Source organism: Carcharhinus amblyrhynchos, chromosome 11, assembly GCF_965287045.1.
Source record: "Carcharhinus amblyrhynchos chromosome 11, sCarAmb.v2.hapA, whole genome shotgun sequence".
In the NCBI taxonomy this organism is placed as follows: Eukaryota; Metazoa; Chordata; class Chondrichthyes; order Carcharhiniformes; family Carcharhinidae; genus Carcharhinus; species Carcharhinus amblyrhynchos.
Window position 1 is genome coordinate 60682132 of NC_137334.1, and position 22868 is coordinate 60704999.

Genomic DNA, 22868 nt, shown 5'->3' on the forward strand with positions numbered 1-22868 from the left:
TCAGCCTAGTAAACCTCCTCTGCACTCCCTCCAAGGCCAAAATATCCTTGCGTAAGTGCGGCGACCAAAACTGCACACAGTACTCCAGCTGCGGCCTCACCAGTGCCCTATACAGCTGCAGCAAGACCTCCCTACTTTTATATTCAATCCCCCTCGCTATGAAGGCCAGCATCCCATTCGCCTTCCTGACCACCTGCTGCACCTGCAAGCTGGGTTTTTGCGACTCATGCACAAGGACCCCGAGGTCCCTCTGCACCGTCGCATGCTGCAGTTTTTCGCCACGTTAGTAATAGTCCTTCCTACCATTATTCCTACCAAAGTGGACAACTTCACATTTGCCAACATTAAATTCTGTTCATGGCTGAGTGGGTGTGTTTGATCTCTTCAGGGATGCTTTAATGACATTCTTTCAGTGTTTCTTCTGCTGGTCTTCTGCCAAAATGAACTCTGAGTACAGCAATTGGTTTGGGAGTCAGATATACAAGCAACATATCCAACCAAGTAGAGCTGATTTGAAGTGATTTGTGCCACAGTCCTGGGCAGGTTGGTTATTGGACCACATTTCCTGCTAACAGATTGGGAGGATTTTATGAAGGCACAGCTGGTGGTACTTCTTCAGTGCTTTGCGGTACTGGCTGTAGATTGTTCAAGTCTCTGAAGCAAATTGAAGCATGGGGATCACATGTAGACTAAGCATCAGATATACTGCCTTATTTACAACTATACAAGTTTTGGATGTGCATTGATGTGTAAACAGTTGTATAAGTTAGGAGTCACACTGCTGCCAAGTTAGGCTAGATCCTTCTCAAGTTGCCACCACACGCTGGTTTGACTTTGCACTGTTAAATTGATTTATTAGTGTCCCAAATAGTCTTACATTAACACTGCAATGAAGTTACTTTGAAAATCCCCTAGTCGCCACACTCTGGTGCCTGGTCAGATACATTGAGGGAGAATTTAGCATGGCCAGTACACCTAACCAGCACATCTTTTGGACTGTGGGAGAAAACCAGAGCACCTGGAGGAAACCCACGCAGATGCAGGGAGATTGTGCAAACTCCATATAGACGGTGAACCAAGCCGGGAATCGGACTTGGGTCCCTGGCATTGTGAAGCACAGTGCTGACCGCTATGCTGCCCCATTGGCTGCAGAATGAAGTATTAAAAGTGCCCCAGGTGGAACACTGAGGACTTATAATACTTTGTAGGGAGTATGTGCAATATTAGGCTATTGCTATCCATGAAAATTGGCGAAATGAATGTGCCGAATTGATCAACTCCTGACTACTGTATACAGCACTTTTTATTTTGCAGTATAACTTCCAGTCTCCCAACCTTATACAGATATCAATTTTGACTGAAAGCTGCAACCAGATTTTAATTTTACATGCATATTGCAGTTGCGATTTTATACGTTTGGCTCTGTGATAGTCTCTTGACTATCATGCCTCTTGAGTCAAAGTTCCAGCCCAGAGACTCGTAGATGTGATTTAGGCTAACACTTCAATATGCTTCTGAGGGGAGTGTAACCTGTTGAAGATCCCATATTTTAGAAGAGACAATAAACCAAGATTCTGTCTGCCCTAGGATGTACTTAAAAGAACTCATGACAGTACTGAAGAAGAGCCAGGGATTTCTCATCATGTTTGGCCGATACTTAGTCCTGAACTAATATCACGAAAACAGATCTGGAAGTCTTGACAATGTGAAAAACAGTACGTGACTGCAAGACGCCTCCTTCTATCTAATACCCTCAAAGATTAAACACTTACTGTTGCAAGTAAACTATTATCGTTTATACAGCAGTATATTCAGTATCTCCAAGCATTTTTATGCTGAACCTTGTTCTAGGACAACAAATTACAGTTCATGCAGTTCATGCCTAGGATTTGTGGTGAGTTAAAACACCATCTTAAATGACTTGTTTTATTGAGCACATACAAACCTCTCAGTGCTGTGGAATTAATTTATTTTCTATATTTTAGGGTAGGTTACCTAGGAGAACAGATTAATACCATGCAAGTTAAGGTTATAAATATGTTTCTTCTGTTCATGTTAAGTGATGGAAAACCCATATTGCCCTTAATTTTACATGCATATTGTAGTTGCTATTTTACACTGTTGAAGGAATGGAAAGTGAATAATTGATGGAAATATCTCCTTCACTTTGATCTTGCACGTCATTCAGGACTTTCCCAAAGATAATGACAGAGAATGTTTGTGTCCTGTAATATTTGACAGTAGGCTTTGAAGATTTGGGGATTTCAGTTGGTCATTGTTATCAATAATTAAACAGATATTGCATGCACTAATCCCTTTTTATTAGTAGGATACTTGAAAAAAATGTTTGCGATAAAAGCACAGATGCATAATGCGCTTGTGTTAAGTTCCTTTCCTTGCCATTTTAACAAATGTAGGTTAATGTTTTGGCTTTGATCAGACCAGGATATAGGTGCATGGTCAGGTGAAATTAAAATGTAGTCTTAGTTCTCCCTCTGTTCTTTTCCTTGAATAATACTATAGTTTGGTTCCATAGACACTGCAGCATGATGAACGTCCGGATAACCAGCCTTTAGATGATAACTTTCCCTGAACCTATTCATCAGCCATCTCACTTCTTTCCATGATCAATTCCCCAGATGCACTTTCTATAGGACCAACACTCACTTTGTTAATTCTTTCTTATTTAAGTATCCCATAGAAACCATTTAACTATCAATAGAAACTTGTGATATGTCCCTATAATTTTCTGTTCTACTTTAATTTCCCCTTCTTATTAATCTTGTCATTCTTTACAGTTCTTTATATTGGGTCCAATCTTTTCACCTACCACCCACAATGCACAATTTTTTGCACATTCATATGCTTTTTTGGAATCAGAAAAGTTGGACTGTTCCAAGTTGCGTGGGCATCAGAGAGAAGACAGCAAGACCCCTGGGTCAGAATCCACAAGAAGGATGAGCAAAATGTAGAAAAGTACTTCCACTCACATTGTAGACTAGGGGTTGGCCTGGGGTGGCTCAGTGCATGGAGAGGCTGAGCGATAGATGCAGAACAAACCTGAATTGGCTGGTTCGGTCAAAATTTAGAAATGCTTGGAGAGAAAAAGGAATAAATAACCTTGCAAAATAAGAGCTGTGGCTTTGAGTTTTAAAAATTAGAACCTAGGTTAAAAAAAAACAAAGTTTTTTGTAAAGAAAAGAGAACACAGAAAGCAGTGCCCTGAGTAAAAAAAAAATCCCAAGTCAGCTGCAGCGAGGGTGCTTGAAGTGCAGGAAAAATCGAGGAGCTGAAACTGACAATCTCCTGATGTCGGAGCAAGAGTTTGTGGGGGCTCTGTGACAGCAATCGATACACTGTTGGGCTTCAAGCAAAAGAAGAGAATTTTTTCACCTTGTTTGAAAATAAAGTTTAACAAGTTAAAAACAACGGCTCCTTAGACCTCAAGAACACCAAGTCTCCAAGTGAAATGGACAAAAAAAGTCATCCTCAGCCAAAAAAAATACTAAAGACAGAATGGACTCTCCAAACCGCCAGAAGCAAAGACCAAAGCTCCTGAGATCACTGAAAAGTTTTCCTTTGGTAAGAGCAGAAGTTTTGAAAGCTCAAAAGAAAGAGAGCAGCCAAGTTCACTCCAAAGGACAGAAACGCAGGAAAAACACAAAGTCAACAACTACTGACAATCTTAAAGCGGTAATACCTTTAAAGAGGTAATTCATTTAAAATGACAATATATTTAAAGTGTCAATGCACTTAAAGCGGCAACAACAGGAAGGAACAAGTGGCTATGGACAGGAAAACTCTGGAAGATCCCAGAAATATAACAACTCTCAAAAATGTCCATAAGCAATGAAGATCTCAAAGGGAAAGCAACAGAAGACCTCAGAGAAGGCAATGAAGTCCTCCAAAGAGAGAGCAAAAGAATACCTCAGACTGGAATACGAGACCCAGGAAAGAGAGCAATGGAAAACCCCAGAAAGAGGGCAATGAAAGACTCCAGAAGGAGGGCCACTGTTGTACCAAGTAGACATGGAGAAACGTATTGTTCATTAACATGTAGATCACTTGAAGAGTAGAGAGATGCTCCATCAGTTAGTGTTGTCATCAAGAAACCTTTTCAAAACTGTAAACAGCAAAGTACTATTAATGTCAACCCGTGGAAACATCTCAGACTTAATTATGCTGCTCTGTAAGAAACAGAAAAAAACCATCAAAGCCTTGATTTACAATTATCCAACTCAGGTACATAATGTTTAGTTAGAATGTAGGACTGAGTAACTTGGTTATTGAACATTGTATAAAGGAGTTAAAGAAGGGGGAGGGTGCGGGGAAACGAGGTAATTGTGGCGAATGTCCCTTTAAGGGAAATACGGGAGATTAAGGGTCACATGGCCTGTTTGATCAATTGGAAATCAGAATGGATAATACAGGAGGTGAAATCTCTTAGGCAGGAGACAAGTAGGGGACAAGGTGTATCCATGTGGCTGTTGTACTGCTTTACGCTTCTTATTAATAGATTGATTGTGTTTCTAATGAAGTCTTTGAAAATGCATCATTTCATACTTAATCCTAATTTATTGCACAATACGAGAGCTAGTAGCATCTTGTCTGGCTCTGGAGTGAGGGGAGGCAATCAGGACCCCTGCCGGGGGGTTGGGCCAGCGAGGGAATGGTGCCCCTTGGGGATGGGCAGCCTAGCAGTGCCAACCTTTGCCCCAGCACTGCCCAAGGAGCAAAGTGCCCATGCCCAGGGGGCACATTGACACTGCCCGCCAGGCATCAGGCAGTGCCATGAGGTGAGGCCAAGGGGGCAGTACCAAGGGGCGGGGCCTAGGGAGCAGGGCCAGCTGGGGGCAGGACCTAGGGGGCGATTGGTGGAGTTGGAGGGAGGCCGGCGATTGGGAGGGTCCTGCCCCCAGCAGGGGGGTCTGCCAGGCTCTGGGGGTCCTGCCTCTTGGGATGGTCTGCCTCCTGTGGGGGGAGGGGGTCTGCCGGGGTGGCAGGAGTCAGCCTCCCGGAGTGGTCTGCCTCCCGAGACGAGGCCTGTCGGGGCGGGGGGATGGAGGGGATTGTCACTGATGGGGGGCGCTGGAGATCATGGCACTCCAGGACGGGATGGGGGCGGTACTGGCCCAGGGATGCTCATGGGAACCGTGATCGGGTCGTGGGGTGTCGGGAGGGGCAGCGCTGTGGTCATCCCGGGCAGACCAGCGATCAAGCTGGCCAGACTGCAAAATGCAATCCGACAGTGCGGGGCCACTGCACATGTGCAGAGTTCCAGGACTGTCAGAGTCCAGCGTGAATAGGCCCTGTCCCCCGGAGCTTTTAATGAGATTCCCGATTGTGACCTCTGTCTTGCACAGAGTGGGGAGATTTGAGTCTGAACATCCACTGAAAAAGCAATTGTAATTTACATCAGTTTTCCTGCAAATTCAGCACTTGGAACTTTTTTGGAAAAATCGTCCCTTCCAAATGTCAAATTTGTGTGAAAATGGGCGTAATTCACGCTGTTTTTCTCAGTGGGATTTCAGGAAAGAATCTTCCACACTCTGCATTGCAATGGCCACCAGCATGAATATCATTACATTTCATGGGATGGGACCTGTTCCAGCTGGGGAGGCTGAAATCAGTGTGCAGATTGGGACGCTGCGCCTGCGCTGATTTGTCAGTGTCAACATCAACGCATGTGCAGTGGCCCCGCACAGCCAGCCTGCCAATCGCTGCCCAGCTCAACCGCTGACTAATCCCACGACCCCGACAACAACAGCCCCCCGCTCCCCCCCCCTCCCCCCCCGGCCCAGTTGCTGGCCCCCGACCAGTCTTGTACCCAGCCCACCGCAATCTTCAGCCCCCCAAATGATTCCCCCCACTGACAGTTACCCCCCACAGTGCGACCTCCTCCGGCGGGCTTACCGCTCCCCCCCACCCCCCACCCCCCCCCAACCTTACCCCGTGCTGCATCCCACCCCGATCGCTGGCCTCTCTCCTTCTCCTGCAATCCTGACCACAGAGTGGCAGCGGGACCCCCCAACTCCACCAATCGCTTCCTAGGCCTGCCCCCCCCCCCCTCCAATATGCCTTGCCTCTTGGCACTACCCCATGCCTGATGGCCAGTGCCAAGGTGCCCCTAGGGCATTGACACTTTGCCCTTTGGGCTGTGCGAAGGGGCCCAGGCAGGCAGTGGCAGAATGCCAATGTGCAGGGGGAAACCCCCACCACCCAACCTTCTGGGGGCCCCGATTGTCCCCCTTCACTCCAGCAGAGTCAGACCACTAGTTCCTTGAAAGTTGGGAGCTGCTGTAATCCTCGCTGGAGTGAATCATTCTGCTGGGGTGAGAGATCTAGCGGGCCTGGAGACTTCAGTCCCAGGCCCACTAATCTCACTCAAATTGTATTGAAAGTTCATTTAAATGGTCTTTGTGCCTCCCTGCCAATTTCCGGCGTGGCTCTGATGCTGCCAGAAATCTGTCACTGGGAGACACTAATGCACACGAACCCTGCGAATTGCCCCCTGTGGGATTCTCCCGGCCCGCTGCACTAATAATCTAGTGATTCTCCCACCTCCTATATGGCTATCATGCTTATTAATTACTATTGCACTATCAGCTCATCATTTTTGTTTAAAATGCTGTGTAGACTTAGATACAAACTCTTTAGTTTGTCCTTTTTTCATTTTTGTAACATCTAGCCTTACCTGTTGATTTACTCTTAGATTTGTACTCTCTGTCCCTTTCTGTTTATCATTTTCCACATTACTACCTCTCTCTCTTACCTTATCTCTACTCTTTAGTATACCACATTTTCCCAAATTGCCCCTGATGTTGAGTTTAAAAGCCATTCTCTAGTCATTTAAAAACACCAGCAGCCCCAGCACGGTTCAGGTTTAGACCATTCCAGTGCCAGCATTGGACAAAGCAAATCTGTAACGTTGGGCTGATCTACACCTAAATATTTCCAGAAGGCACATACTAAGGTGCCATATCAAAGGTTATTGTAGAAAATAAAAGCTCATGGTGCAGGCGTAACTTATTGGCATAGATAGAAGACTGCCTAGCTAACAGGACACTGAGAGATGGGATAAATGGATCTGTTTCTGGATAGCAGGATATAAAGAGTAGTGTGCCACAGGGATCAGTGCTGATACCTCAACTTCTGACAACCTACATAAATGACTTGAATGAAGCCGTGGTGGTGAAATTTGCTGATGACACAAAGACGGGAAAGTAAATAGTGAAAGGGGCACAAGAAAGATACAACGAGACATTGATAGATTGAATGAATGGACAAAGATCTAGCAAATGAAGGAAAACGTGAAATGATCCATTTTCGTAGGAAGACTAAAAAAAACATATCTACATGGTGAGAGATTTCAGAGTTTTGAAATTCAGAAGGATCTGAATGTCCTGGTGCATGAATCACAAAGGGCTAGTTTGCAGGTACAGCAAGTAATTAGAAAAAAAAGTTTATTGTGAGGAGAGTTGATTATAAAAATAGAGAGGTTATGCTTCAGTTGTACAAAAACATACAGAATAGAAGGAGGCCATTTGGCCCATCGATTCTGTACTGACCACAATCCCACATAGACCCTATTCCTGTAACCCTCATTTACTCTGCTAATCTTCCTGACACTAGGATCAATTTAGCATGGCCAGCCAACCTAACCTGCATATCTTTGGACTGTGGGAGGAAACCAGAGCACCTGAAGGAAACACACGCAGACATGGGGAGAATGTTCAAACTCCACAGACAGTGACACGAGGCCAGAATTGAACCTGGGTCCCTGGCACTCTGAGGCAGCAGTGCTAACCACTGTGCCACCATGCCGCCCTCAAACACTAGCACTGGCACTGGTGAGACCACATCTGAAGTGTTGTGTACAATATTGGTCTCCTTGTTAAAGGAAAGATGTAAATATGTTGGAAGCAGTTCAGAGAAGGTTTACCAGACCAGTACCTGGAATGGGCAGTTTTGCTTATGAGGAAAGGTTAGACAGGTTATCCCCTGGAGTTTAGAAGAGTAAGAGGCAATTTAACTGGAAACCTTTAGGATCCTGAGGGGGCTTGGCAGGATGGATATGGAGAAGATGTTTCCCCTTATGGGATATATAGATCTAGGGGTCACTGTTTAAAAATGAAGGAACCCTCATTTAAGACAGAGATGAGGAAAACTTTCTTCTCTCAGAGGACTGTGAGTTTGGAACTCTCTTCCTCAGCTGGTGGTGGAATATTTGAATATTTTTGAATTAGAGCTGGATCAATTCTTGATTAATAAGGAAGTGAAAGATTATTGGGGGCAGACAGGAATGTAGGGTTGGGGTTACAGTCTGATCAGCCATGACCTTATTGAACGGTGGAGCAGGCTGAAAGGGCTGAGTGGCCAAGTCCTATTCCTAATTTGTAGGTTCATAGTTTTACCTAACTTGGGATCAAGAAGAGCAGCAGGTATGATACCAAATAATTAAATAACTTACTCCTTGCACTGTCTTTGAAGGAGGGTCAACTTCCCACCTTTGTTCAAAGCATCAAGCGAGGAATAATTATTTCACTCGTGATTTATTAATAACTAAGAAATATATATTTTCTATGTTGGAACAATTCTACTAGATAACCAACTAATTCTTTTTCTCCTCATCTGTATGCAAAATTTGCTCTTTACTCAGGCGTGATATGAAGTACTTTGGAATAAAAGTTTCTTGTATTGAACCTGGAGTTTTTGTAACCAAATTGACTGATTGTGGCTTACAACGTCATGAGAAACAAGAGCTCTGGAACCACCTCCCTCCTGACGTGAAAAAACAATACGGCGAAGAGTATTTAAAACAATGTAAGAAATGTGCAACATTTTTAACTTTGGGCAGAGTAATTTCAATATTTTGATGTGTGCCGGAAAACTCAGTTATTGCATATAAATCTGAAATGCCTATGACCACATTTTGCAAACATAAATCCTGAATTAATTAGTGCATTACTAAGAAAAGCTTCATAGATTTCTGTAACTATGAAAGGAAGTTTTGGTTACTGCTAACTTAAAAGCAGCAATCAGTTTGATTTTGTATTTAAATGATCAGAACAAAATATTATCATCATTTGCAGTACTGTTGTGTAATGCTGTCATAAATCTCTCACAACATATATAATTGTGGCATTTCCTTGCTCATACAGCAAACAATTAAATGATAGTACATTAGAGCCTCTGTTTGTGTAAAGATTAGCTTGACAGGGACCCCACCCACTGGACTGTTCAGGGATGTCTGCAAATTTTGGACCGGTGTCTTTTAGCTCATGTTGGTCAATAAAAACCGAATTTGCAGCTTTTGACAGGAGTATTATGTATACACAGTAGGCCAGCAACATCTGCGCAAAGGGAAAAGACAGATTAACATTCTGGCTGTAACCCCTTTAATCAGAACTGGAACGCAAGTGAATGTTTTAATGTAACTGAGCAAAATAAAGCATGTAGGGGATTGGGAAAGATGAGTCAAAACTGGTAGTGTGCCCAAACAAGTTTTGAGAGAAACTGGAATGACTTGAAACTGCTGGGGATAATCTCAGTTAACATGGGAAAAACACAGGCCATTGAAAATAGCTAAGCAGACCAGCAAAATTAAACTGATTTATCATTTGTGCATTCCTACTGCCAGTGATATGCTGTCAGCTGTAAGCCAAGTGTAAAACCGATTGGTTCACCAAGGTCAGCGGGCCACCTGTCCCCACCTCCCACAAAAATCCTGTTACCTGCTCCCTCTGTGGCCTTTCGAGTTTTATGGTAATGAATTCCAATCCAGAAATATTAATGTGTCCTTTCCCATCCCTGATGCTGATGGACCTCTGGTGTGTTTACAGCATTTCCACTTTTATTTCATATTTCCCAGCATTAACAGATGCTTTTAATTTGTATTTTATTACAGTCTAACTCTCTAACATTTCTCTTGGACCATCCACAGCAGACACCAGGCAGGAGAAATTAGTGAAAAAGTTGTCAAATACAGACCTTTCCCAGGTGGTGTGGTGCATGGAGCACGCTCTGACAGCAAAATATCCTCGGACCCGGTACAGTGCAGGCATTGATGCAAAGTTATTGTGGATTCCCATGGCTTACTTGCCAACATTTGCAACCGACTACCTCTTGACTAAGGATATAGTAATAGATTCAAATGCTGTATAAAAGACTTCACTCCGTCTTCTGTATGACTTTAACGGCAGCACTAAATCTGGCAGCTAAATATCTTAAAAAAAGAACAGAACAAACTTGAAAAATTTGGCATTATCTTGCTGCCACAAATGAAGTGGTGGTTATTCCAATGCTGTCATATATTGGAACTCTGTGTAAGTCTGAATCAGAAGTTTATTACAGGGAAAAATGAAGTACATCTCCATGTTAATAATAGTGCTGGATAGCTTACATTTGCATCTTGTAATGAAGAAGCAGATCAGAATACTCTGCCCTGATTTCCAAGCAATTTCCTAAATGTTTCTTTAATAGAACTCAAGAGTCAATATTAGATGAATGTGTTGGTTGAAGAATGGAAATAAAAACTGAAGCACCATGTAAATGTTCAATTTCCACCCATGACAGGAATCAAAGGCAATAACTCTTTCTTTCTCTTTTCTAGTTTTAAACAGAAATATTCTCCATTTCTCATTGTTTCCCAGTTGGTGACTTCTGCAGTCCGGTAGAACTACGCAAAGTTCCAGCTGCTACTACACAATGTTTTAATCCCAATATAATGCATTTTGGGTAGTATTGGTGGAGCAAATGTATGGCTTTGATGCTTGTGTAAAACATCATGTGCTAAAATTAAACTCGCACCCAATTTAATGCTCGTGCAGAAGAAGTTGAAATTCTTCAAGCCAAATTCGTCCTTCTTGTCTTCTGTATCAAGCTCTATCTCATGAACATCTTTTCAAGAACCTCATTGTTCTGTTCAACTCTAAATTGTGTTTTTCACTAATAATACCGCATTCATCCAACCCCAGGAGAATTGGCCACCATCTCCATCCCTCCTACCTCAACATTGATAAAATCTTCACTCACACCTTCATCTGGTGAGAATTGCTTTAATAGTTTCCTCGCTGGTTTCTCCAGCTGCATTACCCTTGCTTAATGTAGAGCTCTTCAATAATATCTTCTTTCTGTCTTAGCCCTCCATACCCATCATTCATGAACCTGCAAAACTACACAGAGTTGAATTCAACTTGTACCTGGGACCAAACAGCCATTAAAGAAACCACCTGATTTTCATTTCTCAAAATCCATGACAATAAATTGAAAAGCTAGCCTTGCTGGCTGTTTATGTCCCAGTACTTTTTTCTCATAAAATTCCTCAATGGCTTCACCACATGCTGCGTGAGTGATCTGCTTTAGCTGTGCATATTTTTTCAAGCCTCTGAGCTCCGATATAAAATTAATACCCTGTGCTCTAGCATTCAATGCCAATCTGTCAGGTATTATGTCCCTACCCTATTTTGTCTTCCTACCTCCCTCCCTGTTTTCAAGAATCTTCTGAAATATTTTCTTTGATCACATCTATGGTCTCCCTCTTTCTTAAATTTCCTTCCTTTGTTGCTCAATCTTGATCATGCTACCTCGTAAAACAATCTCTAGACAAGTTTTATATATGCACTGCTATAAAAGTTGCCATTGCTTTTAAATGGTCACCAATGTCCTAAATTTTGCTTTACGTTCTTAATGTAGTGTAGGATTTATACTTGATTCAACAATGCAATGTATCCTTTTACTTAAAAGAATGATTTGTTAAATTGTGAGTTGATTAATAAACTTCAAAAAGCAGTTAGACTTAAAAAATTAACAATGCAAACATTTTAGAATCCTGGTTATATTGCACTAATAAAGTTATCAATCTTTGTTTTTACTGTTTTGAAATTGATGCAATATTTTCTGGAGATAATGTGTGCAATCTTGTGATATGTTAAGTGAAAAATATAACCATATTACACTCAATAATTATATCTTAGTTAAAAACATACTCTTTAGCACTACCTAACATTTGTTTTTTGGGTAGGAATGCTACTATCCACGTGATAGTCTTTCCACGGAGGAGCCACAAGTTGAATCTATCATTGACTCAAAACTAATGATGATACACATGTCACAAGGGTCATTTATGCTGTAGGTCATGTTATATAAAATAATTATATCTCTTGAAATTGTGGATTTATGTTAAAACCTGGCTTTAACTGTAACAATGAAAATTCCCTGTCACTGATCGAAAAGATTCTCGACAAAATCTTGCTGGCATTTATGCCGGCGCGATCTTATGATTGCACCCCTGTTGTGGGTTTCCCAGTGGTGAGCGATGCGTTCAGAGAGTGGGGGTCAATGGGTGCTATTCGGATTGGCGGTTGGTGACTAGTGGGGTGCCCCAGGGGTCGGTGCTGGGGCCTCAGCTATTTACCATTTATGTAGATGATCTGGAGGAGGGAACCGAGTGTAGGGTGTCGAAATTTGCTGATGACACCAAGATTGGGGGAAAGGCAAATTGTGCGGAGGGTGTGGAGAGTCTGCAGAAGGATCTAGATAGGCTGGGCGAATGGGCCAGGAAATGGCAAGTGGAATTTAATGTTGGCAAGTGTGAGGTGGTCCACTTTGGTAGGAAGAATGGTAGGAAGGACTATTACTTACGTGGCGAAAAACTGCAGCAGGCGACGGTGCAGAGGGACCTTGGGGTCCTTGTGCATGAGTCGCAAAAACCCAGCTTGCAGGTGCAGCAGGTGGTCAGGAAGGCGAATGGGATGCTGGCCTTCATAGCGAGGGGGATTGAATATAAAAGTAGGGAGGTCTTGCTGCAGCTGTATAGGGCATTGGTGAGGCCGCAGCTGGAGTACTGTGTGCAGTTTTGGGCGCCGCACCTGCGCAAGGATACTTTGGCCTTGGAGGGAGTGCAGAGGAGGTTTACTAGGCTGATACCGGAGTTGAGGGGGTTGAGCTATGAGGAGAGGCTGAATAAACTAGGCTTGTACTCGTTAGAGTTTAGAAGAATGAGGGGAGATCTCATTGAGACGTATAAGATGATGAATGGGATGGACAGGATAGAGGTGGAGAGACTCTTCCCGCGCAAAAAAGACAGTAGGACTAGGGGGCACAGCCTCAAGATAAAGGGGAGGCGGTTTAGAACGGAGTTGAGGAGGAACTTCTTCACTCAAAGGGTGGTGAATCTCTGGAATTCTCTGCCCGTTGAAGTGGTGGAGGCTGCCTCGCTAAATATTTTTAAGAAGCGGGTTGATGGGTTCTTGATAAGAGAGGGGATTAAGGGTTATGGGGAGAGGGCGGGAAAGTGGAACTGAGCCACGACAGATCAGCCATGATCTTATTGAATGGCGGGGCAGGCTCGAAGGGCTAGATGGCCTACTCCTGCTCCTATTTCTTATGTTCTTATGTTCTTATTGACAATGGAGGGACCATAAAATCCTATCACTAGTGAGTGGCAGACCACCACCGTGAAATCACCGCAGAGAGGTAGAAAAATTATGCCCTCTGAGTGAAATAGATATGCACAGTCTAAATTGATTGGGGTTAACCCAATACATTGCAAGTCTGGAAGCCGTGCTGGTTCGGTGCATTGACCTGAAAGGGCACCAGAGTGTGGCCACTAGGGGATTTTCACAGTAACTTCAATGCAATGTAAATGTAAGCCTTACTTATGACTAAATAAAACATAAAACATATAAAAAGCCCAGCAACACAACTGTAAACCTCACACCCCAAGACTCAAGTTGAATTATAATGATAATTCTGTTCAGCAATTGGGAAATGCAAACATTCGTGCTTATTCACTGAAGGGTTGCTTTTTGTGTTCATGGTTAAGAAACATGGTTGGCATAGAGTTTTTACTGAATACTTAATTTGATCTGCACCTAACATCTTACAATGGCACTGTGTGAACGTAGATGTCTTCCAGGCCTTGCTTTTGCAACCACAGATGGGAGTTCACCACCTTTCCACATACGATAAGTAGAGAGCTTTGATCCCACAGTATCAATGGAAACGCTAATAGATTTAATGTGCCTTGCTGCTTCACTCTGTCCTGTGGTGATTTCCAACAAAGCTCTCCCGACTAGTTCTACCAGAACACGCAAGCAAACTAAAAGATTCATTGTCCTGAAGTAAGTACCTTATGTGTACCAGTTATTAAGTCAGGTTTATTTTTTAATTGAGAGTGGAGGTTGGGACACCTAAGTTTCAACAGACCTTGGAGCTCCGGCACATGCGGAGACCAGTGGCAGACTGCACATGTACAGTTTTGCACAAGTTGTTTGGGACGATGACCAGTGAAGTGGGTCTGTGTAAAAAGAAAATGATGTGAAAACCCAGATTATGTGATTAGAGACAAGTGTACCAGGTAGGGGACTAAGAGAGGGGACAAGTAGGGTAGAAAAGGATGTCCCAGTAGGGGACAGAGACAGGAAACAAAGATGGGTCCTAGTTAAGGGAAAAGAGTGGAGCAGACAGAGAAACAGGCCACAGACAGAAAAAGGACTGCGGTTATCAGACGTTAAGTGAAGAGGGCTCATGAGAAGCATTGTTTAATGGAACCTGTCCATCAGGAACCATTGGCCTGGATTTAGTGGTAGTAATGATATTGAAACTGTCTATGTTTGTCATCATTGCCCCTCACATCATAGAATCCCTACAGTGCAGAAAGAGGCCATTTGGCCCATCAAGTCTGCACCAACCACAATCCCACCCATTCCCTACCCCCATATTTTCCGCTAATCCCTCTAACCTACATGCACAGTTAAATGTAGAAATTCATTAAGTTTCTGACAATGAGTCTATGCTTCTCCAGAAAGTGTTATGTTGAAGTCTCCTGCCACTACTGCAATCAATTAGAAATCATTGAACTGATGTGAGCTTCCACTTAGCTAATTGTCTTGCTGTAAAAAATACTTGAAAAAATTGCAACTTGTTGAATAAGGTGTACCTGGTTTAATAATGGTGTATTAAGTTCATAATTACTGCTGAAGAGCCCAACTAGCCTTGAAAGGATTTTAAAAAATATTTGTTGAAAGTCAAATGTCTCTGTAATGATAAGAGATTCTACATTCTTTAATTTTACTAAAATATATTTATGATATTTTAATCTCAATCTTAATACCTGTGTATGCCCTGATCTTTAATTTTGCTATCTATAAACTTAAAAATAAAATTGAAGGAAATCTATGTTTTTTACATCCTGGTGTGTTGCCTGTGAATACCTCAGTGTGATTGGCTCCTTACCCTGTTTGGTGACATTACTGATGCTGGATGCTTGAAGATCCCCTCTGGCTTGGTGCTACATTTAAACCAATTTTGGAATAGGTTACACAAGTCTTTGGATGTTTGTGTGCAGCTTTCATCAACGTTGTTTGTTTTGCTACTTCCTTGAAATTTAATGGCTTGACACAACTGGTTTTTCAAAGGTTTCTAAGGCACTAGTGTAGGTAAAGATACCTCTGAGACTAATTGTGAGTCAAAGTACAGCAGTTTATTCAAAAGCTTTTGGGAGACACACCTGTCACCTAACAGGCGGTCTCTCCGAATACAAGTTAAGAGCACATATTTATACCACCCCCCCAACCCCCCCACCACCCCACCACCCCACCACCCCGGTCACGTACGCATCTTCTCATTCTCAGCAGGTTCCCAGGCTGTGAGTTGTCCTCCATCATGGGAACATGGCTGCCTCGGCATTTCTTCATGGTTATCTCAAGGCCGCGATTGACGTGTGTGATTAGCCCTTAGCTAAATTACAGGCTGACAAGTTAAAAATTAATGGGCAGGTATAACAATCTATTCTCACAAGTTGTATAACATATGTATATGTATAATATGTTGGTATCTGACACATAAGCAGTATATAATGAATAATGAAATATATTTAGGACATGCAGGCTTCACTATATTAGGCGAAAGTCCACAAAATTAAAGACACAACTACAAGCTGGGTCAGCTACATTTCTGAGCGGGCTTATCATAAACTTGTGTATAATAGCAAGAGCAGCTGCTGTCTCCCTGTCTGGGTCACCTGAAACTTGTGTACAACAGCAAGGGCACTGAGCATTCTGGGCACACAAAAACAAAGTTACATTTATCTGAAATATATGAAAGCAGGCTTCATCTAGCCTACTGGATATTTTTTCTCATTCTCTCAAGTATTACAAAGCTCATTAACTCATTCCCTACTACAGCGCTCACATGGTTAATTTTTTCTTAAACGTACTTACATTACACAATCCTGAATGATGATTGCATGGAATTTATATGACTTGTTAATTTGTACTATTCCTGCTGGAAAGGATGAAACACAAGCATGTTGCCTGTGAGGGATGGAGAGGTCGGGGTGGAGGGTGGGGCATTAGGAACCGAATCCAGTTAGATGGGGTTTCTTCTGTTTAGTTTCTGCCTTACATTTTGGTCAAAGGGAGTGGTGAGACTTCTTTATCATTCCCCACCCTGCCTCCCAGGTATAATCTTCTAGTTATACTTAAAAATAATGAGTTAATCATCCTTTAACATACTTGGTTTCTTCCATTTAGTTTTTCTTAAAACATGGCAGTTGCTTATCTTTATTATGAAACAATTAAAGAAGCAATTTCTTACCAGTTCTGGCTTGTCAATATACTCTTTCTCAAAGAATTAATCCTACATTTTAAATTTATATCATGTTAATGGCTTCTGTTTACTTTGCATTCCCAAGTTATTCCACAATTGATCCAGCTTTGTTACAGATAGGGAGAGGTGAAAGAATAACTTTTTCCCTTTTTCCTAACCTCTTAGTTGCTCACAAAAAAATGGATGTTTTAGAGGGAGTGTTTTAAATCTTTTGAGTGCTGTGACTTTAATGAATAGACACAATACAGGCTTTCTGGTGAGCTTGAATCAAATTAAAAGGTAAATAATTATGCACACACCAACTTTTTCAAGTATACATACAGACACACTTCCACAATAAAAGATGAGGTTTAGAAGTGAAGTGTGCACTAAGGTAATGAACAGAATAAAAGAAACAAATCATGCATTTCAAATTAGTCCTTTAAGATTGGAAGCATTGCAAGCCTTGTGAGTTCCTTCCCTTGGCTCTCTGAAGATAATTCTCTGGCTTTCACATGAAATTGTGGTTGAACTTTTGTAGATTCTTGCATAAATTAGCCTTTCTATCGCTTTCTGAGTTGATTGATTGTTAGGTAGGATTCTATACTTCTTGCTCAGTGGTGGTTCCCCTTTGGCCCAGACAGACTTGTCCTATCTGGTCGTTGGAATCATCAAATATGTTATCTCTAGTCAATTTTTATGATGTGACCCCACGATTAAAAGTTCTATTATCTACACATGATAGAATAATTTTCAAACTATTCTCCACAATTGGAGGATAGATGTTTGCCATTCACACCTGACTGTGATAAACATACCTTCATATCTCTGTTTGGAATTTAGTTGGCTTCTTGCTTACCTCAGCAGTATGAAGCCACAGTGATCTTAAGCATTGACCTTGAGGAAGCTCAGATTGGTTGGAAAGTAAGTAATTTGTCTGTGGAAAAGCAAGCAGTCTTTGGTAGTTGAGAGGTTATTTTTTGGAGTGTGATCACTAATCATCTGCAGTAAATTAGTGCAGTCCATTTGTGCCCAGCAAGGTGCCACAAACAGCAAAGGGAATAGTCTATTTCTCATATTGTTTAGTACACCTGATGAATTTTCCTGCTCAGTTTCAAATGGTGGCGTGGGATCTTTTATATCGATCTGCCAAAAACGCTTGTTTAACAGCTGAACCAAATGACAGTATGTCCAACACTGCAGCAGTCCATCAGTACCACACTGAAATACCAGCCTAGATTATATGATCAGGTCCTGAGATGGGATGAACATGCAATCTTCTGATTCAAACCAAGAGTGATCCAACAGAGCCAAAGCTGTCAATAAAACTATTCTTCCTTTTAATGTTGCTAAGTGTCATAGAGCTTGGCATACTTAAAGAGAAAATTCATTTTTTCAATGATTTGTATCCAATAGAGTATATAAAGAAAATCACATGAATATGTATACTAACAAATCGAAACATTGGTATATAATAATTGCATAGAATCCCTGCAATGCAGAAGAGGCAATTTGGCCGATCAAGTCTGCACCAATTCCCTGACAGACTTTCTTACCCAGGCTCTCTCCCCGCCCTATCCCTGCAACTCCACACATGCACCATGGCTAATCCATCTAATCTAAACATCTTGGACACTAAGGGTCAATTTAGCATGGCCAATCCAACTAACCTGCACATCTTTGGAGTGCGGGAGGAAACCTGAGCACCTGAAGGAAACTCACGCAGACACAGGGAGAATGTGTAAACTCCATACAGGTGGTTATCCAAAGGCTGGATTTGGACCTGGGTTCCTGACACTGAGAGGCAACAGTGCTAACCACAGTGCCACCCATATAAAGCTATGAGACAAAGAAATTAATTATCAAGGATTTTGCAGAAAAAAAGTTTTAAACAATAACATGTTGGGGGAGGGGGAGAATTTTCCCAATGGAGAGAATAACTGAGTGGTCTGCAGCGATCTCTCAGTCATTCAGTCACTTTTTGGGAGAGTGGCGAGCTGCGTACCAGTATTGCATGGGAGGGGCCTAAACACGCTGGCTTCAGGGTACTCAGCTGGCATTCTGCAAGGGCACTCCTATCTCCCAACCATGGACATTGGACCCTCTGCCTCTCACCCTCATTCCCCCCTGCCCCCCCCCGCCCCCGCTCATTGGCAGCATGTTACCCATCACCTCCCTGACATGGGTCACCAGCATCGGGGCCTCCCTGATGGATCCCTCTGCCTGTACCCTGACATGTCCTCCATCATGATCCCACCATGCTCCCACACCATGATCTCCTTCATGATTCACTCCTACATGACCCCCTGCACAACCCTCCTGCATAGCCCCATGGTCATAGTCTCCACTGAACCCCCACTCCATGGCACTGCCTCTGGCACATCAGTGGTGCGCAACTGGCACTACTGAGCTGTCTGGTGGGCACTGCTGGTGTGTTAGGGTGGGTACTGCCAGGTGCCCCCTCCCTCCCCCACAGTAGCATTATGCCTGGTCTCCACTAGGACACCGGTACTGATTGGTGCTGGTGTGATGTTCCTCCAGAGGGGTGGGAAAATTCCAGGAGGGGGAAACCATTGCATACCAAACTCACCAATGAGATTGAAATCAAGTCAATCTCATGCTAATTTGCTCCTTCTGGGTGTGATCCAGTTTGAGTCAGTAGAAAGGGACGACTGGGACAATTGCAAACTATTTGGCGCTGGGCGCGGAACCAATTTTTGTGACTGGACATAATTTTCCAGGATCAGTACGATCTGCGCCAGATCAGTGAGGTTGGAAAATCATGCCCATGGTGACGGAATGGGAAAGTTAAGTCCTGTGGTGGATGTGCAACATGAAAAAAATGTGAATCTGTAATTTACAATCTACCTTTAAAGTGTTACATTTCTTCACTTCCTATTGCCCCAGAATAGAGACATCTGAGACATAAAGCGTAGGTTGATCAAATGCTCTCAGCCTCTGTTAAGCCATTTTAATATGGACTCAGCTGCAGATCTGTGTGTTTGAGCTGGGATGACTGTCTGATGAATCTTCTCTCTGTGAGGAAGCAGCTGCGCTGTGGCAAGAACTTGAAGTTTGAAGGTTGGAAATTATGGCTTAACACTTCAAAGGAGCAGATCTATGTATGAACGCATTTAAATGTCAAACTACTGCTGAAGCTGAACATTTAGTTTGTCTTCATTTACAGTATTTTCACATCCCTAGCATGTTGTACGGGGAAACATGCTATTGATTAAAAGTACTGTTTAGTCTTTGCAATCTTTCAGAATTATGGCTAGAAATTATTTTATATAAATTTCCAGTAAAATATTAATAGATATAAATTTTGTGCTCTGATTATATTGGGCAATTTTAAAATACATGTGAACTACTAAATAAAGTTGGTGCAGAAAATGTTTTGAATGTGTTGTCACATTACCTTTGTGGATGCTTTAAGCATGCAGAATTAAACCCTTCAGACAAACATGAGGAATTGGGTTTGATCTTGTCAAGTCAAAGTAGACAAAGTGACATTACTGACCACCAAAGTTAGCTGTATGAAATATTGGTTGGTCTGAAGAAAATGGGTCGCACGGTAAGTGAGAATGCTACATTGTCTCACTTACAGAATCAAGGAGCTCCTAGATAAACGGGATGGATAGGATAGAGGTGGAGAGACTCTTCCCGCTCATAAAGGACAGTAGGACTAGGGGGCACAGCCTCAAGATAAAGGGGGGGGCGGTTTAGAACGGAGTTGAGGAAGAACTTCTTCACTCAAAGGGTGGTGAATCTCTGGAATTCTCTGCCCGTTGAAGTGGTGGCGGCTGCCTCGCTAAATATTTTTAAGACGCGGGTTGATGGGTTTTTGATAAGCGAGGGGATTAAGGGTTATGGGGAGAGGGCGGGAATGTGGAACTGAGCCATGACAGATCAGCCATGATCTTATTGAATGGCGGGGCAGGCTCAAAGGGCCAGATGGCCTACTCCTGCTCCTATTTCTTATGTTCTTATGTTCTTATGTAAATGGATGCTTACCTTAGTGCCCCCGAACAGTGCTCATATCCCTTTTTCCCAAAGGGGATTTGGTCTAATCCAGCTGACACCTCCATTCTAATCTAATACAGCATCAAACGCAAGTAAGCCTTGGGGACATAATTAACCTTAATGATCAACACAACTCAAATGAATTCATTAAAATAATAATGAATTTGGTTTTAATTTCAAGGAATGAGTAACAGTGAAAAAAGAAAGTTTGCATGACAATTAACTGTTTACTGCTGACTGAAGTTATCCTTATAATACAGCATTTAATACAGTCTCACTGGTCCAAATTCAAAAGAATGGTTGCTTATTACTGTCTGGGAGATCGTATCAACTGTAGTCTTCAACTTTTAGCATAGAGATAAGGGCAGGATATCTGAGGGAAAAATAATCCAAGAAATTCCTCTGTCTGTGCCCTTTCGGCTGGAGTGATATGCAGCAGGCTATGTGCTTTACGTGTGCCAACTATGACTCAGTTTTAGCACTCTTGCCTCTGGGTCAAAAAGTTGGTTCATAAGAACATAAGAAATAGGAGCAGGAGTAGGCCATCTAGCCCCTCGAGCCTGCCCTGCCATTCAATAAGATCATGGCTGATCTTTCGTGGCTCAGTTCCACATTCCCGCCCTCTCCCCATAACCCTTAATCCCCTCTCTTATCAAAAACCCATCAACCCGCGTCTTAAAAATACTTAGCAAGGCAGTAAAAGCTTGGTATGACTCCTACTCTGTCCAAAACCGCACAAAACTACGAAGGGTCATGAATATAGTGCAATCCATCACGCTGACCAGCCTCCCATCCATTGACTCTGTCTACACCTCCCGCTCCTTGGCAAAGCAGCCGGCATAATTAAGGATGTCATGCACCCAAGATATTCTCTCTTCCACCCTTTTCTGTCAGGAAAAAGATACAAAAGTCTGAGGTCAGGCAACAACTGATGTAAGACCAGCTTCTTCCCTGCTGCCATCAGATTTTTGAATGGGCTTACCTTGCATTAAGTTGATCTTTACGTCCTAGCTATGTCCGTAACACTACACTCTGCACTCTCTCATTTCTTTCTCTATGAATGGTGTACTTTGTCTGTATAGCGCACAAGAAACAATACTATTCACTGTATGTTAATATATGTGACAATAATACATCAAATCAAACCAGATCAGGCAACTGAATGGGCTTCTAGGTACTGGGAGAAAACCATTAGTTTGTACCATCTTTATCTTTAATGGCGCTCAGCTTCATGGGCAAAAGTAAAGATTTCTCTGAGGTATGGACTCCCCACTGCGATGTCCAACCATGATCTCTGATTCCCACCTCAATTTCTGATTCCCCACCAATCTATCCAAGCCACTGTAATTCCTCCACCATGGAACCATTCTTATAAATCTTTCCTGCATCCTCTCTAATGCCATCACCTCCTTCCTAAAATATAGACCGGATTCTCCAACCTCACCCATGGATGGAATTCTCCAGTCCCGCTGCACTGAATGGAGGTTTGGCTGAGCGCTAAATTCTTCGTTCTCGCTGACAGCAGAGAGACTGGAGGATTCCGGCCATTGTGCACAGAACAGGACACAGTGCTCCAGTTGAGACCAAAACTATCATTTTATGAAGGATTATCAAAACTTGCTTGTTTTTACACTCTATGGCAGCTATTTTATGACTTTGCTTGGGTGGGGTTCATAAAATTCCGCCCGAGGCCAACAGAGAATTCTGTTTGGCGAGCCTTGCACACCCTGATTCCAGGGTGGGCCTGGTGGTATAATTCCGGCTTATACCCCTACTATAAAGCCTAAGATGCTGCATGCTTCATTAACCACTCGCTCAACCTGACTGAACATATTCATTGATTTGTGCGCAAATGCACCCAGGTCCCTCTGCGTGTACACACCCTTTAGAATTGTTCCATTCAGCTTATATTTTTATCCAGTTGGGATTTTCCAGTACTTCCTGACAAAAGTCAATGGATGTTTTGCTGGGTCATCAAATTCTCTGTCCAGCCGGGACCAGAAAATCCCAGCCTTATCCGACCACGATTAATCACTTCACACTTCTCTGTGTTAAATCTCATCTGGCCCTTATCCACCCATTCTATCAATCTATATATGTCCATTTCAACTTCTACACTATCCTGCTCACCATTCACAATAATTCCAAGTTTTGTGCTGTCTGCAAATTTTAAAATTAAGATCTACATTATTAACTCAAGAACAGCTTCTTTCCTGCTGCCATCAGACTTTTGAGTGGAGCTACCATATATTAAT

The 22868-nt window shown here is 42.6% G+C and overlaps 1 protein-coding gene across 6 annotated transcripts in view; it reads left to right on the forward strand.

The window, feature by feature from the left end:
- LOC145350176 (dehydrogenase/reductase SDR family member 9-like) overlaps window positions 1-20299 on the forward strand; it is a 36042-nt gene extending 15743 nt beyond the window's left edge. The window contains exons 4-7 of one of the 6 annotated variants that reach the window (XR_013888166.1): window positions 8660-8823; window positions 9944-10060; window positions 13908-14123; window positions 19498-20299. Coding sequence is in view for 3 of the 6 variants with exons in the window: in XM_080199216.1 (XP_080055342.1) it covers window positions 8660-8823; window positions 9944-10164 (385 nt within the window). In the remaining 3 variants the exon portion in view is untranslated. Of the gene's footprint in view, window positions 1-8659; window positions 8824-9943; window positions 11828-12022; window positions 12320-13907; window positions 15137-19497 lie in introns of those variants that run through there. The other 5 variants (XR_013888167.1, XR_013888165.1, XM_080199218.1 and 2 more) reach the window with 5 other exon arrangements.
- The last annotated feature ends 2569 nt before the right edge of the window (window positions 20300-22868 follow it).